Here is a 20,104-nt window from a genome sequence, read left to right on the forward strand (position 1 = left end):
ACATGGCCCAGTGCTGGAGCTCATTTGACTGGCTGAGTGAGGCAGTGATTTACAGAGCTGAGAGGAATCAGAGCGAGCTGTCTGAGTCCTGCTCTTCTCAGCAGGCCTCTGTCTAAGTGACCACAATCACTTTCCCCTCAGACACATTTGCTGCCATCCAAAATAGGTTTAAAAACAACAAAAAATTCAGCATATTTCTCCACAAGGGGAGTGTGTGTATCCTGCAGAGCCAGGCTTTCCTGGCAGAGAACTGCGAGCTGTGTCCTGCTCAACAGAGGGCCAGGCCTGAAGTGTCAAGGTTTGCATTAATTATTACCTGCCAGGATATATTTTGGCTCTCCCCTAAGCCAGTCTGAGAGATCAACAGCTAAATGTAGCTTATAAATTATTCTTCAACTAGTCTTTTTGACAGAGTTTACCATTTTTTATAGTCTATTAAATAAACAGATAAAGGGGAACAAAGACTCTTTTGAATAAATTTTGCTGTATGGAGTAGAAAACAAACCCAAACTTCCATATTTTATCCTTCACTCTGAAAAGACTGTGATAGAAAATACAATTAGCAGGTATTGTCTTTCAGCACAGTTACTCAGATTACAAAAGAAATGAGCACATAATAAATATCTCAACTTGTAAGAACTGCTGTAAATATTTATTGCTTTCATTGCACAAGGGAACAACTTCAGTCATTTCAAGACCCAAAGCAGCTTCTTAGGAAGAGAGGTTATAAAAAAGCCAAGGAAAGCAAAACCCAAAGGAATAGGCTAAATGAAATTGTTCCAGTTGCTTATATCAATCCTACTGCTGAGAAGATAAAATAATTTTGATATAATATTGCGTTTTTCAGCCTTACCATCCATCCTTCAACTTACCTGGATTGACTTCTGTGGAGCTGCTCTTTTTTGGCTTGCAAATTATTCACATAAAGCCTTCCAGATTTCCATGTTGCCTTTTCCAGCCATACTAGAAAAGAAAGATAATTGTTTATGAAAGCTTTGTGAAGAAGCATCATGCAGTTTACCTACAGACCTGCCCTTCTTTTATTTTTTTTTCCAATAGCAGGAGTACAAATGATCCAAAATTAGCAGTTGCTAGGATTATATAGATCTGAGTCTGGATGGTAGTCACTTGAGTCCCATACATTCCATCCATTCAATTAATAACAGAGTTTCATATTATGATACAGCAGAGATGAGGTTTGAGCTTCAATTTCCTTTCCTGTTCCAAACCAAACCCATTTTTCTGTAATTTCACATTTAGGGTTTTGTGCTGAATATGCAAAGCCAGTCGTCATCTTCTCAACTGTTTACCTACCGTGAATAATCCAGTTCCCAAATAATGAGTCTTGTTAGAGTCATCCCTAAAATGAATTTCAAAAAGGGATGGGCAGAAAAGGGGAGAAGGATCCCTTTATTATCCGGAGAAATACAGCAGCATCTTTGTCTAAGACAAGTCTTTTCTGACAGAAATCAATACAAAGGATGAGAAATCAAGATGAGGTTTTTATTACAAGAGATGGCCTCCAGAATCACAGGGGAGAGCCTCATGCACGGGCTCTGCTGTGCTGTGCCTCATGCCCTCGAGCTGTAACAAATTACTCCATGAATTTCTGGCAGGATTTATCCGCCACTGCTCGGAGCTCTGGGGAGCATTTCATCAGTGCCATCGCTGACCTAATAACGGGGGATCTAAGTACTAGCAACTTTTATGGAGGCTGTGTGTTATTCCCACAGATCTGGGCATTGGTTTTTGGGAGGGAGGAGGCGGTAAGGGGTAAATGTGCTTTCATAATAGGTTTACACTTTACTGATTAGCTTTGAATGATCTTCTTGCTCTGCCTGCTGACTCGAGTACTGTCAGAAAAGGAATTGGCCAAGCTTCATGGTGAGTGAATGAGACTCCTCCTGAAGCGGGGGGGGGGGGGGGTTCCTGTGCTTTATTTATTAATTTTGAACATTCCTGACAGCCAGCCCGGGCTTTGATGCAGAAGGAAGAGAAAGAAATAGGAAGTGATGGTGTTTTGTTTCGCTTTTTTCCCCAGCCTGTTTTGTGGAGCTGAGTTTACTGCCAATACTCCTGTTCCTGGGGCTCCCTGAGCAGCAGGGGGTGGGGAAGGGGGAGGCAGGAGGGAGATGAATGGAGAGAGAGGTTTTTGCACTGAAACCCCACAGAATAGGGAAAGTGTTCATTCGTGTTGATGCCTGGTAAAGGCTGACCTAGAACAGAGACTAGACTGAGCTAAAGAATAAAATAGGGATTCATTAAAAGGCCTCAATGGATCCACCTTGGGCAGCACAAGAGCCCAGCCAGGGCTACACCCTAGAGGATGGTCACAAAATGCCCCTCAAGTCACAGAGTCTCTCACTTTTGTAAGTTCTGGTCCATTTGCATATTGGAGTTAATTGTCCAGTTACAGCTTTAGGTTATGAAGTCCCATCCTGCTTGTTTTTCTCTCTTCAGTCCACATGGTTTATGCTCTTGGGCCTGAGATTTGGATCCTTTGTCCTTGGTCCCCAGATAGAGAAGGAATTGTTTTGTCTCCCTACTCTGTGAAGAGAGCTCACCATCCTCTGATATGAAGCTCAGACCCACACACTAAAGCGGCACAGAATCTGAAAAATAGAAAAGCTAAAACCTGAGGCATCAGTGTCAGGCACTGCCCATATCGCATTTCCCACTCCAACCACTCTGCTTTCTGTGGAGTCAGTGGTGAAGCTGCCAGGCAATCCATCAGCAAGCAAGCCGGGCCAACAGGACAGAGAGGGATGGCACCCCAGCAGTGCCAACAGCAGCACCCCCTCCACTCTGCTTCCAAGGAATGGCGGCTCCAAACCCATCTGGGCTCCAGTTGCTTTCCAGTCCCATCTGGCTCACCTCAACCTGCCAGCGGTGCTTTCCAAGCAGCCCAGGAGCATGGATTGCAGCCTCCACACAATATGGCAGCCATTCCTGGAACAGCTGATGGGAAAATTGCTTAAAAACCACGTGTGGTGCCACGAGCCACTCCAACAGACAGTTGCCCAAGAGCAAGTGCCAGCCTGAAGATCCTTGGAACACAACCAGACACATCACCAGCCCCTTGATCAGAGGCCTCTTTCCATGCAATGCCCTGTTAGTCTGGAAAAACCATTCCCTTCTTCTCTGCCACTCCTGCAGGGGCATTCCTGCTGTAGGAACTCCTGCAGGAATTCCTGCTGTAATTTGTATTTACATACAAATACATACTATGTAAACCTTCTAACAGACTTGCAAAATCCTCTACAAATCCATTTCCCACACTACAGGGGTATTCCTGCTGTTGGAACCTACCTAAATAATGCCTCTTTGGTATTTGGCACTTGATATTCAGCACAGAGAAGAGTTGCTGCCCACAAGAGCCATCTGTAGATGGGTGAAGAACCATTTTCTTTTCACCTAATGAAAATTCTCATTACTTGTTTTCCCTGTCATCATTAAAAGATTGTCACATGCTCACAAACCACTTGCATGTGACATTCGACCCAGGAGCAGAAGTTAGGAGCAGCTAGGAGCAGCTAGGAGCAGCTGTGAGCTCATGGTAAAATTCAGGATAAGGGGATAAATAAGTGGTTGTCTGCTAATTCCACCAGATGAGGATGAGCCGACCTAAATTAGAAAGAGATCTGTTTCTGCACCATATTTTCTCCTGTCCTCACCTGGAGTTGAATACATCTTCACCTGCCCTCTTTGTGCAGTTTACACAAACCAAATTCTCCTGGGAATAGCACAAAAACAAGGAGAGTCTCCTTCTGAATTCCTCTGCAGGGCTGTGTCTCTTATCCAAATCTTCTGGATTTCCTCAAGAGAGTGAAGACAAGCTCTGAATTAGGGAAATGAAGCTCCGAAAGACGATGGCACAACCTGGGATGTCCTCTGCCCAAACACTTGGTCTTCCTGCAAAAGTAAAGAAACATTATTAGAAGAGGCAATGTCTGGGGGAGGGGGGGTTCTATCAGTGGTTTCACTTTTGTTTTCGGACAGAACCAGCAATCCCAGGTTTTGCAAAGGCAGTAATCCCTGTGTCCCAACAACTGGGGCTGGTGCTCTCTGAGTGCCTCTCTCCCCTGCCAAAAGGCGTTTCTGCAGGGACAGCTTCCATTCAGCATCCCTTTCCCAGAACATGGCTCAGCCTGCTCCCAGATGCTGGGAGTTTCAAAATCCAGCAGGAACAACCCAGCAAAGACTGTCCAGGATCCATCACAAATATCCTGGCAGGCAGAGCATGCTGAGCTCCTTGCTGCAAGCAGCCATGGCAGTGACTTAAAGAACATCTGTGGGAACTGAAATCCTGCCTCTGGGCTCCCGGCTGAGACAGCCTCCAACACTGATTAATTAACATAATTAGGAGCTGTAAACATTAATGGGCAATGTTCAAGCCTTTCCTAACACGTTGTTAAAAGCTTCCACTGTGTAGTTATCTGTTGACTAATTTTGGCAGGCATCTTTAGGGCTGGTGGGAGCAAGGGAATGGAATGCAAATGCACCACGGGCTCACGGGAGGAGTGAACCAAAGCAAATAACCCACCAGGTTCCTTTAATAGAGGGAAAATAAGTTATCAGAAACAAGAGAATTGTTTGTTTATGGCGGGGGAGAGTGGAGCCAACAGCTCTGCAACCTGTTTTCCCATAGATTGGAATCAACTACCTAACCTGAAAGCCATTTTAAACAAAAGAACAACAAAAAACCCCTTCAGGCCTTTCTTGCTTATAGGAACACCATGCTGTCATCTTTTCAGAAGTGTGAACCCCTCTAATTCCAAAGGAGGGACAGCTGTTATGAAGTCCACCTGCAGTTAATCTACTTTACTGGGTGTCCATGGATTTACAGGAGGCAGGGGACACCTCTGGAAGCTTCTGTGCAGTGGCAGAAGTTGCCTCCTTCAGGGCAAGCGTGGGATTTACGAGTGTGCTGACATTAATGGAGGCAGCTCCATGGCTTTGGGGGGCACCAGCAGGAAGCCCCTGGATTCATCTATTTCCCACACACAAATAAATCTTGGCTGCAGGTATCTGAAACAGCAAGGCCACTTGAACCCTGGTGTCACACCTCCAGAGAGTCATTGATAAGATCACCAATTCTGCTTTCTAAATCACTGCAAACCCTGAGATAACACTGTATTTCCAGTCTGACACTTGGATTTATGATTGCCACCTCTGTGCAGTGATTGAAAACACATGCAAAGGGTTCTTTGCAATCCTGGATTTTGCTCATTCAGCTATCCAAATTTCTAAGGAACAAAAAGAAGGTTCTTAAAGCAGCACAGGTGCAAATAGAGCTCCCCAAGGGGTTTTCAACATAACAAGTCATGCTTCTGAACTCTTATTTAATCACCAAGTGCACCAATGCTGCGCATAAGCACATCTTCACCAGCTTTCCAAGCACTGTGATTCCTTTCCAGATAGACACGCAGGTATCTCAGATCACAAAGCCCTTAGGGATCTTCCCTGACTGATCTCTCCTTTCCCTGAAATGTTTTGCATTCACTGGGAAGAGGGTCAGGTCCTGATGTTATTTAATCGTCCTCATTCTAAGCAGACTCCCATTGACTGCCACAGGGATTCACAGAATAAGATATTGTTGGTTTTGAGCCTTTTTCAAGGCTCTTACAGCCAGGCAGAATCACAGTCTTGTTCTCCAAGCAATTCACCAATGCAAAACCAGGGGGAAAAAACATTTCAGTGCCGTGGCAGTTTGGGCTTTCTGCCGGTGATGGGGTTTTTCCTCAGCACCTTTCGCAGGAATGCTCAGAACTTCCAGCATTTGTGAGCTGATACTCACCTCTCCATCAGGCAGGATTTGTACTGCACACCTCTTGCCACGTTTGCATACAAATTATGCAGAAGCAATATGAAAAGCTAATTCAGATCTCAACAGCCTCACATAGCAAAGGCACAACGAGCACAGTTCTTCTACAGACCAGGCTCTCTTCAACCTGCTTGCTCCCAAATCACTTTGCCCAAAAATGCTTTACCTTTTCCCCACCCCACTTCTGCCCTAGTTTCTGTCTCTGTAGTTTTCAGCTGTAGACCAAAGGCAAGATTGCCCTCAGCCTATGTGAATTTTTACAGGGATAGCAGAGACATTTCTGTTCCAAAAGACACAAGGACCAAAGAGAAAGGTAAAACTCCTTGTTCTAAATCCTGTGAGCAAAAAGATAAGTCCAATTAGACATTTTCATTTATTTAGCATAATTATTGTGCCTTTAACTATATCGATCCATTCTCATAGACCTGCCCACCCTGACCACTGCTCTGTAGGATAACTCCAGGCCTCCTGATTTTTGATTTTTAGCACTCTAGAAGCAAGACTGACCATTAAAACAAATTGAGGCTAGATTCCCTTTTCTACCTTCTTCAAATGGCTTCAAGTGACCCACAGATACCCACAGTCCACTGACCTTGAGGCTAAGCCTCCTGCTTGGAATTAAAGCTCCTAAAAATATTCCCTCCTTTATATATCTAAAAGTCTGGAATCAACTAAATTAAATAGCATTAGTCTGAGCTGGCCCGTTTGCACACAAGAAAAATAAAATCTGGTAACTAATTAGTTCATTTTCCTAAAGCACTTCATACTCATCTCCATAATACTTAGGAATTAAAAGTCTGAAAATGCAAAGTGTTCCCGACCTAATGCAGCAACCCCCCCCCAACTGAGATTCCCAAGGACACTTCCCAAACATTAGGTTTATTTGTTGTCATAGATACTCACACAGACACAAACATCAGTGGCACCCAGGGACTCACACTTGCCAGCAGATTGTTATAATACAGCTCTACTTGTCTGAAAGGCAGGATTGGGCTTTTTTTTTCCCTGGAAAATCCTGCAGGCTGTGCTCGTTCAGTGGGTGTGTTAAGTTGCTGTCCTCATCTGTTCCTTTCTCAAGCAGAGTCCTAACACAGGAAAACACAGCAGGCTGGATTTCTGAAGGCAGGAACAGAGCAGTGGGGTGTTTAAAACTGATAACTGGGGCCTGATGTTCACCTTGGAGCTGGTTTCTCTTTCAGGAATCCAGCTAGATACCTACTAGGCTTGGCCCAGGGGAGCCTGCTCTGCCATCTGATCTGCTCTTGGTTTAACCAGCAGAGCCTGGACCTAATCAATGAGAAAGAAAAAAAGAAAGAAGGGAATTAATCCCAAGGGAAAGGGGAAGAAACCCAGCCCAGCTATTATTTCACTCTACTGTGACAGGGAGAGGTGTCTTCTCCAGCAAGTTAATACAGAGCACGAGGAAGAAGCAATTTTCCCCACTTCCCCATTTCCAACAAGCAAAGATCTGCTGGGATACAGAAACAAGAAACGGGCAAAGAAAAAAGAGCCAGGAGTCCCACTGGTGCCTGGTAGAAGCACTGAAGAGCCAGTGGCTGGCAGAGGAGAGGTGTTTAATGGATATTCTGGGAAGAGAAAGACTGAGAGAAAAGCTCAGAACTAGGAAGAATAAAAATGAGCATGAAGCACAGAGCAATGGCTCCCAAGCTACAGCCCTTGCTCCACAGATGGATCTCTTTGGAGAAGCAAGCAGAGGAGCTGGAAAAGGCATTTTCAGCCTTGGCTCTGTAGAATGCAGAGAAGAAAGGAGGCAAGTGGGGTAAAAAAGAACCGTGGCATGGACTGACACAAGCAGAGCAAAGGGATAGCAGAAGCAGCCATGAGGAGCTGGAGAGGCAAAATCAGAAGAGGAGGGATGAAAGAGGCATAAAACTGGGAAAAAAAAAAACTCCTATGAGCTACCATTTTGATAAATAGGCACAGTTAGGACCAAAGACTAACAGAAAATAGGAAGTGTTTCCAAGGCAAAGACAAAAGAGCAGTTCCCAAATGTCTGTGGCAGGTGAATGTATTAAAAAAGACTTGATTGCCAAGAGGCCAGATTTGACTTGGAGAAGATGAAGGAATCAAGTTGTGGCTGGGAATGTGGCTGTGAATGACAGTCTGTTATTTTTTCCCCCAAGAGAAGAAGGATATGTTTAATTCTGAAATCCAGTTGTTCCCCTATTTTCATTGGCAGGGGGTTTCTCCAAGTTTGCACCCTGGGGACCACAGCAGGGGAATGTCTGGTGGAACACGAGGCTGATTCAGGGCACTGTGGCTCCAGTGTGCCAACAGGATTATTTAACAGGCTGCTGACAAGTTCCTGAAGTGCTGAATTCCAAGTGAATTCCACACCCAGGAGGCCTGCACCATCCAGCAGAGAAAATTCCAGGCTTACACTGCACATCCAACGAGGAGGAGATGAGGGGGAAGGAGGACGCAGGCAACAGGAGCAGGTTATCCCCTAAACCTCAAGATCTCCATGGTGGAATAACTGGAACAGGCTCTAGGTGACAGCAGAACACTGGCTGCAATCCCAGGGCTGGGAAATATGGCAAGGGCACCCAGGACAAAGCTTTTTTATTATTATTTTATTATTTCCCTCTAGACTACCAGGCTGCTCTTTTGTTAGCTGGACAGTGTGGGTTGGGAGCACCTCGGGAAGCTCTTCCCAGGGCAAAATTCACATTAAAACCACTCTATCCAAACCCTGTTCTCAGATTCAAGGCTGAAAAGGTTTGATGACAGTATTTCTGTGAGCAGAGCAAGAACTTGCCTGAAACCTGAGTCACATCCATTCCTTCCAGAGCCAATGTGTTTCAGTTTTGCTGGGAATTTCAGCATGGAGGAGATTAGTCAGACTCCATCAAGCAGGTTGTTTTTATTATCCAGGTCAGAGTCCAGGGCTTTTAAGTCATGCTGCATTTCAACCCTGTGCAGAGACAACAGAAATTCTAATTATTTATAGTCATTTACTCTAAAAACACACAGCTATTATGGTTTGTGTGCTGTGTCAGGCAGGGTTAGGATCATCCTAGGCTGAATAAAAGACATTTAATAGCATATAAGGGAGTTTAGGTGGGTCTTCTTAGGCTCTACTTGTACAAAGTAACTATATCCACAGTAATAATAACTAAATCAGTAAGATCTTGTGCAAATACAAATGTGTTTGAATTTCCCCATCCCTGGAAGAGTTCAAGGACAGGCTGGACAGGGCTTGGAACAACGTGTGATATATTGGAAGGTGTCCCTGCCCAGGGTTTGGAATGAGATAAACTTTAAGGTCCCTCCAACCCAAACTATCCCTTGATTCCATGACTTGAGCAAAAGGTGTAGAAGCATAAAAGAGCTGGTTCAGTATTTCCTGAGACATTTATGGAATAGCAGAGGAAACTGCCTGGTCCTGAAATCTGTTCAAATACTCTCCTGTCTCTTCCCAGAGCCCCTTACTGCCTCAGTAATCATTTGGTGGCTTGGAAAGGAAATTTACTCTCTTGCTTTGTGTTCCCCATCACACAGGGAAAACAGCTCTTCCCAGATTTTTTTTCCTTCTTTTTTGGAAAGCATCTCTAATCCAGCAACCAATTCTGAAGATGCTGGTTTAAAGCATGGCTGTGAGTTAAAGGCTGCAGCCTGTGTAGCTGCAGGACTCCTCAAAGCATTCCAAGTCAAAACACAATTGTTCCAAGGGAGCCAATTCCAGAACCAGAGCTGTGCCATGTGCTAACATGTGCTTCCCATCACGGGCTCAGCTCTCAGGGCTGCTGCAGAGGGGTTAACTCCATGCCCAAAACATCCTTCCACCTCCATCCCCTCCTGGGAAAGCACATCTGACATGTGGGTTTGTCCCTGTCTGTTGCAAGGTTGGCAGTTTGGGAAGCCTGGGAGGGAAGGTGGGAGCGGCTGATTGCGGCCTCTCCCACGTGTGTGCCTGTATTCCCTTCTGTCCAAATCTCCCCATCCTTTGCCCCAGGGAGCTCTGCTATCCTGCAATGAAGCCATCCCAGACAACTGATCCTCTGGAGAGGCCTGGGAAGCAACACAGTCACGTCTCCAGGCCTGGAAAACAACACAAAAGATTGAGCAAAGCTGCCCTGCAGGGCTCACCTCCCAACTGCACTTCCCAACCCACCTTGCCTGTTCCACCGCTTTGGGGAAATTACCTGTGTCTGAGCTCTCTGCTTCTTCCAAGAGCTGGCTCCAGTTCCAAATTCCCAGAGAAAATCCCCTATATCTCTGGTTCTCCAGCCTCTTTGCCACGTTGCCAGCACCCCTCAGCAGCACTGACCCCGTCTACCAAAGAAATTATTTAAAAGCACATTATTAAGTCATCATTCAAATTAACAATAATAAAAAAGCTGCAATTTGTGCTTATTTTTGATTAAATCTGAGTGTATCCTGCTGAGTAATGTGCAGAAGGAATCAATCATTTGGAGAGGCAAAAGGTATTCAACTCTATCAGTCTGCACAATTCCAGACAATTTTGGGAGACCATAGGTCATGCATCAGAGCCACACCAAACAGGTACAGGACTAGAACACTCCAGTTTTTTCTCTCACAAAACAAAAAAGGAGAGAGTTAAGGAACTTGGCACCTCTAGGCATTACAGTGTGTTTCTTGGACTGCAGAGATGATTGGGGTTTTGAGCTAAAATTCCTGATAAATGGCTGCTCTTAATACCATGCCTGGCTTAGAGCTGAGCTCATCTGGAATGTTTCTGCTTGTCTTTTCCCACACTTTTTAAATGCCATAGTAGAGGTTCTAAATTGTTTTTCTTTCTAGTGAGCTCTTTGGTTATTAGCATTGACCAGGAGTGTAAACATCTCTAATTTTATAGATGGATTCTGCAACATTCTCCCTTTTCCCCTGGTTTTACACTGTGTATACACCTGATGGGGATTTATTCCAATAAGGTTGCACAAGCCACTTGGGATGAACATGGAATAATCAAGCACTGAGTCTGCTTTCATCTGCATGAAATTGCCTCAGAATTATAATTAAATGGTTCATTTATGCTTTCTCATAAACCACAGAGAAACAGATCTCTTGAAGTGGACAAGGAGCTGTCCCTGTGCCATGCGTGTTCCCTAAGGGGCAAGAAGGTCAATGGGATCCAGGGGTGCATCAGGAAGAGCATTCCCAGCAGGTCAGGGGGGGATCCTGCCCCTCTGCTCAGCCCTGGGAGGTGCCTCTGGAGTGCTGTGTCCAGTTCTGGGCTCCTCAGGACAAGAGAGGCAGAGCTTCTGGAGGGGGTCCAGCAGAGGCTGCAGAGGTGAAGGGATTGGAGCAGCTCTGAGGAGGAAAGGCTGAGGGAGCAGGGGCTCCTCAAGAGGAGCCACAGCTGAGAGGGGACCTCTGTAATGTGCATAAATATCCAAAGGGTGGATATTTCTATATCTGGATATTCCAGAGCATGGACCAGGCTCTGCTCCATGAGCCCCAGCAGTGGGACACGAGGAACAGGCAGATGCTGATGCCCAGGAGTTCCACCTGAGCAGGAGGCAGAAATTCTTCCCTGGGCAGTGACCAAGCAGTGGACAGTGTCTAGGGAAGCTGTGGACTCTCCCTCACTGGGGACATTGCAGAGCCATCCGGACACAATCCTGTGCCCTGTGCTCTGGGATGACCCTGCTGGAGTGGGGAGGTTGGACCAGACCCTCACTGCGCTCCCTTCCAACCTGACCCATTCTGGGGTTCTGGGCAGTGAAAGAGAAAGCAGTGTCTGGTTACATCCTTAAAAACTTTGGAATGCACCATTTTCAGCTTCTCCTTTCCCACTGATGTTTTCCTGCTGCATCACAAGTGCTTCTCAGGGCAGTTCAATCTTAGGGGCAAATAGTGATTCCAGTTTTAAATGAATTCTCAAGCCACTCTCCCAGGCAGCAATGTAATGCTTGATGAACCTGGTCACACTGTCCTCAGGTTAAATCATGGTCAGGCAGCAGGTCAGGGGCACGCTGGGACAGCCATGGCACAGTGGCTGGACAGCATTTAAATCCAGAGAGGCAAAAAATGAGTTGTGCCAGCCTGGGCTGGATTTCTGCAATGATACCACAGATATAAGGCAGAGATAGAAGTACTGAAATGTGTCTGATGCCACCTTTGATTCCACCTTGGATCCATCCATCTTCATCACACTGGAAAAATTACATCAATGAAAATCACATCATTCACCCACAAGCAGGGTTGTATAATCACCATTTCACTCCCACATGTTCTAATTGTTGGAATATTAGGTATCTAGTCTTGAAAAAAAGGGTGGATCAAAGCACAGAGCTTCTCTGCTCCTTCCAGGCTTCCATTCCCAGTTTTCCAGGCAGATATAAAGGGTGTCCCTGCTGCACAGCACATGAAGGGAGGCTGACACGCCCCAAGAGCACTGCATTATCTTCAGTTTTAAGTGATGGGCCATGGCAAAGCAGTGTGAAGCAGCCAGGTTAGAGCCTTCTTCCCCTCCTGGAGAGATGCATTTTGGTCCACCTTGACTTCTGAGAAGCAAAAATAATTGCTCGAATTTCTCATAAACAAATCCCATCAAACAAAATGCTCTCTTATACTTCATTTCACTCCAAGTCCCAAAGAAACTTGTGATGTTGGAGGGCAAGTTATTTCTTTTGGCTGGCCTTGCTAGAAAAAAATGGCATGCTTTATTTTCCTCTTTACAGGATTCATATTGTGTTAATAAAGTACTCTTGATTCCCTCTGGCTGACTCTGCAGGAAAACTATTCTTGCAAAGCTCCTAGTCTGGGTTAAAGTAATCTTGCTTAAAACTGCCCATAATTGTTTCAAGTCTCTTAAGTTGAATGCTGAGCACTGGAAATTCTGCCAAATTTGAGCCAGGATTGGGCGTTCTACGCTGGCAGGATAAGCTGGCCAAAGGTAAGGAATTCAGTAAATGCAGGGGGAATTTGACCTGGCATTTCTTTGAGCCAGCTTCTGTATTTCTGACCTTGCTCTGAAGGGAGTGGAAAGATATGAGAAAATCAAACCAGATGAGAGTTTAATGGGAGCTATTCCTTCAGCAAGGCCCCCAGCCCTGGAGCAGCTCCTGAGGGCAGCTCTCCTCCTCAGCAAGGGCTGCTCACCCTGCTCTCCTCCAAAGGCTGGAGTAAGGCACCAGGAAGCTGACAGTGGGAAAGAGGGGGAGCAGCCCTTCATCCTTGGAGAAATCTCTTGAGGAATGCAGCTCTGGCAAACACAGGGTGATCAGCAACTCCAAAAGAGAAAGAAACGCACTCAAAGAACTTCAGAGCTAGAAAACCAAGCATGGGGGCCGTGCTGGATGTCAGTTTTCCCTCCAGGGGCAGGGATGGGACATCCCGGTGTCCTCAGATCCATCAGGAGATGCTTTCAGTGTTATTCCACATCTTGCATCAGGTTTACCAGCAGCTCTGCCCAAGGCTGTTCTGCACTGCAGGAGTCAAACCAAAAACCCTAAATAACCTTCCAGGGATCTGCTTTCCAGCCCCTTTAATCTTCCCATTTCCATGCTTGGTGGGTACATTCAGTGTCCTCTAGGTTTGTCTGAGCCTTCAGCACAGCGTAGTTGGTATCAGCTCTTGCCAAGCAGCTCAGTTATATTAGCCAGGATGTGATTTCTCCCAATGCTCAGTTAATTCAAATCTGAGCTCTGAGAAAACTTTGACCAACATTTTTTGAGTGTGTGGAGGGACATGCAAAATCAGAGCACCAGAAGGTTTCATCAGTGTGAATATTACAAAGTTTTTCTTCTGATTCTAGCAGGTTTTCTTTTAACTTAAGCTAATATTGGAAGAATAAATGGCTTTGGTTTTCCTTGGCATTATTCATGCCCAAGCTGCCTTTTATTCCCATTCAAAAACCTAGGAGCCATTTGCAGTGTTATCATCCATGTCTCCAATTATCTCAAGGAGAAAAACCTATTGCCATTTTAAACCAGGAATGATTTGTCAGAATTTTAAAGAGAAAAAAAATTAAAAATCCTTTTCCCTCATGGATTTTACAGCAGGAATCAGGATTACCAGGAGTCCTGGCAGAGAAAGCTCATGCCCCAGCCCACCTGAAGGGGAACAGAGATTCCCATTTTTCCATTACACTAATTACTTCTTGCTATCCCAAAAAGACCAGAAGGATCCTTGGAAAGGTAATAACTTCATGACAAAGCAGAACAGACTCTTGCTGTAAGAACTCAAGCAGCTTATGAACAACTGCACTGGGTCAGCCAAAGGTCTACCTTTCCTGGCCAGTAACACCACATGTAATAAAACTATCAGGGAGAATTACCACATTCCTCATTTAGGTCTGTCCCCTCCAACAACTGTTCCCAACTATTACTTGGCTTTGAAGTTCCCTTCTCCCATTTCAGATCTAAGGCAGGCACTGGGGACCCAAAAGACCATTCTAATTACGATAGTTACTATAATAAAGGAGATCACCTTTCCCCACAAACCTTGCGTCCTCATTCCTCCATGGGAATGCTTTTCCTTGCACATTGTTGGCCTCCCAACACTTGATCTTCAGTTTTCAAAGCTGAATATTTATGCAGAACAATAAAGTTTCTGATCCTCCAATTACCCTGCACTGAAATGCTTCCATGCATAACAACCACACATACAAGCAAACACTGGGAGGATCAGGACCTGAGATAAAACATCAGTTGTAATGTGTCTGTGTCCAAACTCATTAAAGATGATAAGAAGCCCGTGGAAATCAATCTCACTTTATAAGTAATTCTGTATTTGCCCAGGTTATTTTTTCTGGAAGTGATTTTCAAAGAGCTAAAGAGAGCACACACACCAAAGGAAAAAAAAAGCACCACAGCAAAGACACCTAAAATAAACCAGCACTGCTATTTAAGCAGTCTGAGAGAGTCCATATCAGGTGGGATTACAGAAACAGGCAAGAACTACACAACTGAGGAGGATTTTATTTCTTTAAAGAGCTCCCCCCTCTTAGTTTGTGTCCCTTTTCTGCACAGAACACCCCTCTGTCCCTCTACTCAGAGCCTTCACCATCATTCATGCCTCCTCTTCTGCACACAGCCCACATCCTTTCTTCCCCTGAGCAGAGTTAAACACTCTTGTTCCTCCAAAGAGCCATTTATTTTTCCTGACAAGGCCTTTTATGCAATTAGCTGGAGAAGCCATAGCCAAAAAGAAAGAATAACACATGTAAAACCACGCCAGAGAACAGAGTAGGTAGGAACTTGTTGAGTCTATTACCAGACAAAATGTTTAAATCAATGGTGTGTTCTCATAAATCAAAAGCCATATTTAGCCCTAACTCTAACCATCCCTGAGCAATGTGGAATAGAGAGAAAACACTTTAAAAAAAAAAGTGAAGCTCCTAAACGAGGAAGGGAGGAAGCAGCAGATGAAACAAGCACAATGCAGGGTCATCTCCCAGACAAAGAATTTATTTTATAGGTGAGAATGGAGGTGTCACAGCATTCAGGGCTGAGCAGAGCCTGCCAATCACCCCAACTTGTCCCAGTCTGGTGGTGATTTGGAGACATTACAGAACCGTTTGAACCTAGTTAAAACTTGGACATTTATGTGGGGTTTGTGCTGTACAAATATTGAGCCCAGAAGAGCCAGAACTCTTTGCTACAGATCAGAGACAAAAGGATTTGCACTGCAGACCATAAAAGATCATTCTTTTTCAATTACACTTGACAGGTCTGAGTTATTGTAAGAGGAATAGGTTTGGAGCAGTAACAGTGAACCAGAGAACATAATGTAATTTGAGAAACAGCACAAAAACCCCATCACATCCTTTTCTTTTTCAGCTGGGCATGCAAGATCGTATCTTTTCACCCCTCCATCCTTGTTCATCCCTTTACTCTTCCACTTGAGCTGCTTTGATTCAGATTTAGGGCCCCCATTCATCCCAATTAGATGGCTTTTCTGTAAAGCTGCTTTCCAACCCTTGCTCTGCTTCCGTTGACAGGATTTCACTGCTTTCCAGAAAACTAATGGATTTCTCACATACCACAATTTCTAAAGGTCCCTTCTTCAACACCATCCTCCTCAGCACAGAAACCTTGAGCAGTTGTGTTAAAGTAGTGGCTCTGACCCAAAAAAGGATCTTTCTGCCTGCTGTGAGCTCCAGCACTCCTCATTTTTATTTGCAGCAGTGCAAGCATGGCTCCCAAGCAGAGGCTGCTGCTCGGTGCCTGGGAACAGAAAACAAGGAGCTGGTCACCCACAGGAGCCATCCTCAGCTCCCTGCTTGCAGGCTTTGAGCTCCTGAGGGCCTCCCCAGGCTGCTGCTGGCGTTTGTCTCACAAGGTGGAGGTTTCTTCCTAGCCCTGTCCTTCCATCTCCCCTTATTTACTCTGTTCAGCCACCGAGTCCAGTCCCACCACGGGATTTTATAAACTTCATTTGTTCCTTTAGGCAATTGGTTTTACTGGAACTGCATCCTCCCAAAGAAATCCAGGACAATTTGCTTCTGCTTTTGCTTGCAGTGCTTAGCACATTGTCAGCACTCCCACTGAAGCAATCACACTGAAAATAAGAGTTGCTTCTTCCAGTTCTGGCATTTACACATTTTTATGAGACGCTGGAAAAGTACAATTGGATATTTTCCCCCCTTGCAAATGCTGAGACAGTAATAAGTAACAGATTCACAGAGTTCTGACTTGGATCTAGGTGTCTCTGACATGTACCATGTCTTTCAAATATATTACACACTCTAATGCTCCTGTTATCAAGGGCTTAAGCTTTTTACATTCTCCTCTCCCCATCAGCAGTGGAACCAGGGAGGATTCCCACCACAAAGCTCCCCTCCACACTTCCCACAAAACAAAGCAGCCTGCTGGGGCTCCAGTTGGGAGCAACTTCTTGCATCATCTGGGATCATTTTCTTACCCTATTATTACCTCTAATCACCAATACTTCAGTGTTTCTAGGAAGTTTCAAAAGGGGAAGGCGGCTAAAAGTTATTTGAACAAATAATATTGTGAAGCAAGCTCAGAATCGCTCCACTATATCTGGGACCTCCTCCTAATTCAAGAGCTGTTCATGGGACACGCCTGCTGGGACCCTCTTCCACCCTAGATGAAGTATAGCTTATCTGATGGCACAAAGATACAGGAATTTAAAATTACAGAGTGGCTTGGGTAAGAAGGGACTTTGAAGATCATTTAGTCCCACCCCACACCTTCCACTAGCCCAGGTTGCTCCAAGCCCCATCCAACCTGACCTGGGATGCTTCCAGGGATGGGGGGCAGCCACAGCTTCTCTGGCTGCTCATTTTATCCTGGTGTTTCCAACTGCAAACCAAAGAATTTAGGTCCAGTTGAATCCAAATTAACATCCTGAGGTAAATGCATTAGACAACCCATTGTGATGGCTCTGAGTAGAACGCTGCCAGAAAGTGAAGGGGGAATGAAAATTGAGATTCATTATGTTTAAAGTGGACTTTTGACCAAGAAGATGAATGGCTGCATTTTTCTGGGCAGATTTACAGGCCAAATTAATCCCTGGTTTAACCTCTGAACTCGGAGGGTTTCGTGAAGGGAGGAATTTGCCTATCGGGGTCACGCATGTGAATTCCCAGGCATTACAAGATTGAAGTTGTGGTCATTTCAACCTAGAAGAGAAAGAAGAAAACCCACAAGAGGGTGGGTAGGGAAATAAGGTTTAAGAGTGCTGCTTCCAGCTCACCAGACAGCAATGGATATGCTCAAGAAAAAAGCAGATGCCCTGGAAGAATTAGAACATCAAAATGTTTGGTACTCTCTGCTCTCAGGTCGCTGATGACCATGAAAAATCAGATCCTGCAGTGCCCTCAAGCAGAAAATCACAGCTATCCCTGACTGCTTAGTAAATGCCTGACCCTCTTTCCATGGAAAGATGGGCATTGTCTTCTCCTCACCTCATTTTTGACATAAGCACCTGCTGAAGTTGCTGCCAAAAAAAGTGAGAGGAGCCACATCACCCCAAACAACTGCACCAGCTCAGAGGAGGAGAATCACACAGAAAATACAGATTATAAACCAGAAAACCCTTCCCAATTTCAGAATATGGTAGAATTTCTACAGCACTCAGATATACTCATCATACATACCCAAAGTTAAATATCACAGAGTGGTTTTGGTTGGAGGGAACCTTAAAAATAATTTCATTCCCATCCCCCGCCATCTCCAAGAGCTGTAAATGATTTAAAAGTGAAAAAGGGAGTACAAATACCAAATGTAACATGAATAAATATTGGAAGCTGGCCCTGGTATCATGTTCAATGGGCTCCCAGATGATTCTTCACCCACAGTGCATTTGCCTTTCCTTCCTCCCAGCTGGCACTGATGTAGCAACAGCCTCAATTACATATTTTGGGAAGTTTTTTACTGTTACCAGACTTGTAGCATCATTTAAGGCTGCACTTAACATAAAACTGAGCTATTTTCTGGCTGTCTGTAAAAAATGGAACACGAGCTAACATTAAATAATAGATCAGGCAGGGTTTTGAGGCCAAAATCCCACTCTTAATGGATTTTTAAAAACACGCTAACAATGACAGCCCTTTGTTGGTGCAGGCTGGTTTCTGGGAATGCAGTGACCAAGGATTTGCATCTGTTTGCATATAGAACTTGTAACTGTTGAACAAGCCAGAGCTCCCAAGCACAGATGAATGTTTGTTGATTCTGTCCTAATTGGTGTTGCATTAATACCAGCAAGAGATCCCAACCCTACACGTGGTGCTACAGAAACAGAACAGATGCTCTGTTCCAAAGATCTCGGCTTAAAACTGAGCCTGCAGCTTAACACCAGCTTAGCAAAGTCCCTTAAGGTACCAGTTGTCAAAAAAAAAAAAAAAAAGAAAACATTTTTAGGAATAGTGTTGACCTTTCTGAGCTCTTTTCTTCTCCAGGGAAATTTAATTTCATTTAGAGGAAATATAACAGTGCTGTTTGAAAGTTGTACGAGGGTTTTTCTGCACTGCCAAAATTTTCTTTGGAACAGAAAAATCTTCCTGATTTTACCAAACAAACAGAAAATCTTACAGATATATTCCACCAAGCAACAAAAGGGAAAGAAGTTAAAGGGTTTTATCAGTATAAATGACCTTGGGGCTGAAGTTATTTTCTGTATCTTTTAATCCCTTTCGGAAGCTCCCTGTGTTACCCATGAAACCTTCCCACAAAGTCATCAATTGTCCCTTCCCAGCTTCCATCACCATCAAGTCCACTGGAAATTCAGGAGTGGTAATCCTGACATGGAAACACAGTCTGGAACTTAGAGATGAAATCCTGATTTAAGCAAAATAGCTCTTCTCTTAAAAAAAAAATAAAATCTAGATATTGAAACAGAGAGTTGGGCTGTGAACATAAAATAATGTAAAATAACATAATAACCATTCCCAGAATGGTTTGGGTTGGAAGAGACCTTAAAGATCATCCCATTCCACCCCCTGCCATCGGCAGGGACACCTTCTACTATCCCAGGTTGCTCCAAGCCCCGTCCAACCTGGCCCTGAACACTTCCAGGTATAAAGACCTTAACCTACATCTCTCAGCTAGGAAGGAATCTGCAGTCCTAGGAATTCCCCTGAGAATTTGCAGTTTTTGTTGGGCCACGGGATAAGGGACATGGATTGGTAACTGTCTTAATTAACTTACAGGACAGAAAACACTGCCATAAGAAGCTTCCCTGCTATCTAACATCTTTATCAACCAGATGAAAAACGATGAATTCTAATTCCTCTTCCACTTTTGTTTCTCCCACAGGCATATCACAGGCAGGTTTCCTGACTATCCCCCCAAGAAGACAGGCGGTTCCAAGGCTATTTTTATTGAAAAACATCCAGAGCAGGTACTGTCCCTCTTTTAATGAAAAATAATTTCACGATAGAGAAAGATTTGCCACAAAACATGTCTGTTTATTTAAGTAGCAATTTTCCCTAACAGTGGCTCTAGTTCTCCAAGAACCTCATGGTTAAAAACTTGTGGTTGCAAATAAAAGAATGAGTTTTTTCCCCTGGGTGTTTCCAATCAGGTACCAAAACCTGTTCCCTTTTGGGCTGTGCTGCTACTTAATTACGACTGAAGGTGCTGAGGTGATGGAAGAGGAGAACAACAGCAGGGAAGAGTTTCCAATGCAGGCAAGGCTAAGCCTTGATTTACTGCCAAGGCTAATTAAGCAAATTTAACATCCCAGAGAAGGAAGTATCTCAGTTTATCTTGTGTGTTGTAGGTTGTTTTTCCTGGTAAATCCCTCTCCTGATTTCTCTGGCTAATGGAAGTGGCTGATAATCTCTTCCTCTGATCACTGAGTGTCACACAGGGAAAGTGATTA

The 20,104-nt window shown here is 44.5% G+C and overlaps 1 protein-coding gene across 1 annotated transcript in view; it reads left to right on the top strand.

The window, feature by feature from the left end:
* IQCA1 (IQ motif containing with AAA domain 1) overlaps positions 1-20,104 on the top strand; it is a 100,007-nt gene that overhangs the window by 32,283 nt on the left and 47,620 nt on the right. The window contains exon 7 of the mRNA XM_068196662.1: positions 19,537-19,621. Coding sequence (XP_068052763.1) covers positions 19,537-19,621 — 85 coding nt within the window. The remainder of the gene's footprint in view (positions 1-19,536; positions 19,622-20,104) is intronic.

Source organism: Anomalospiza imberbis, chromosome 7, assembly GCF_031753505.1.
Source record: "Anomalospiza imberbis isolate Cuckoo-Finch-1a 21T00152 chromosome 7, ASM3175350v1, whole genome shotgun sequence".
NCBI classification, from domain to species: domain Eukaryota; kingdom Metazoa; phylum Chordata; class Aves; order Passeriformes; family Viduidae; genus Anomalospiza; species Anomalospiza imberbis.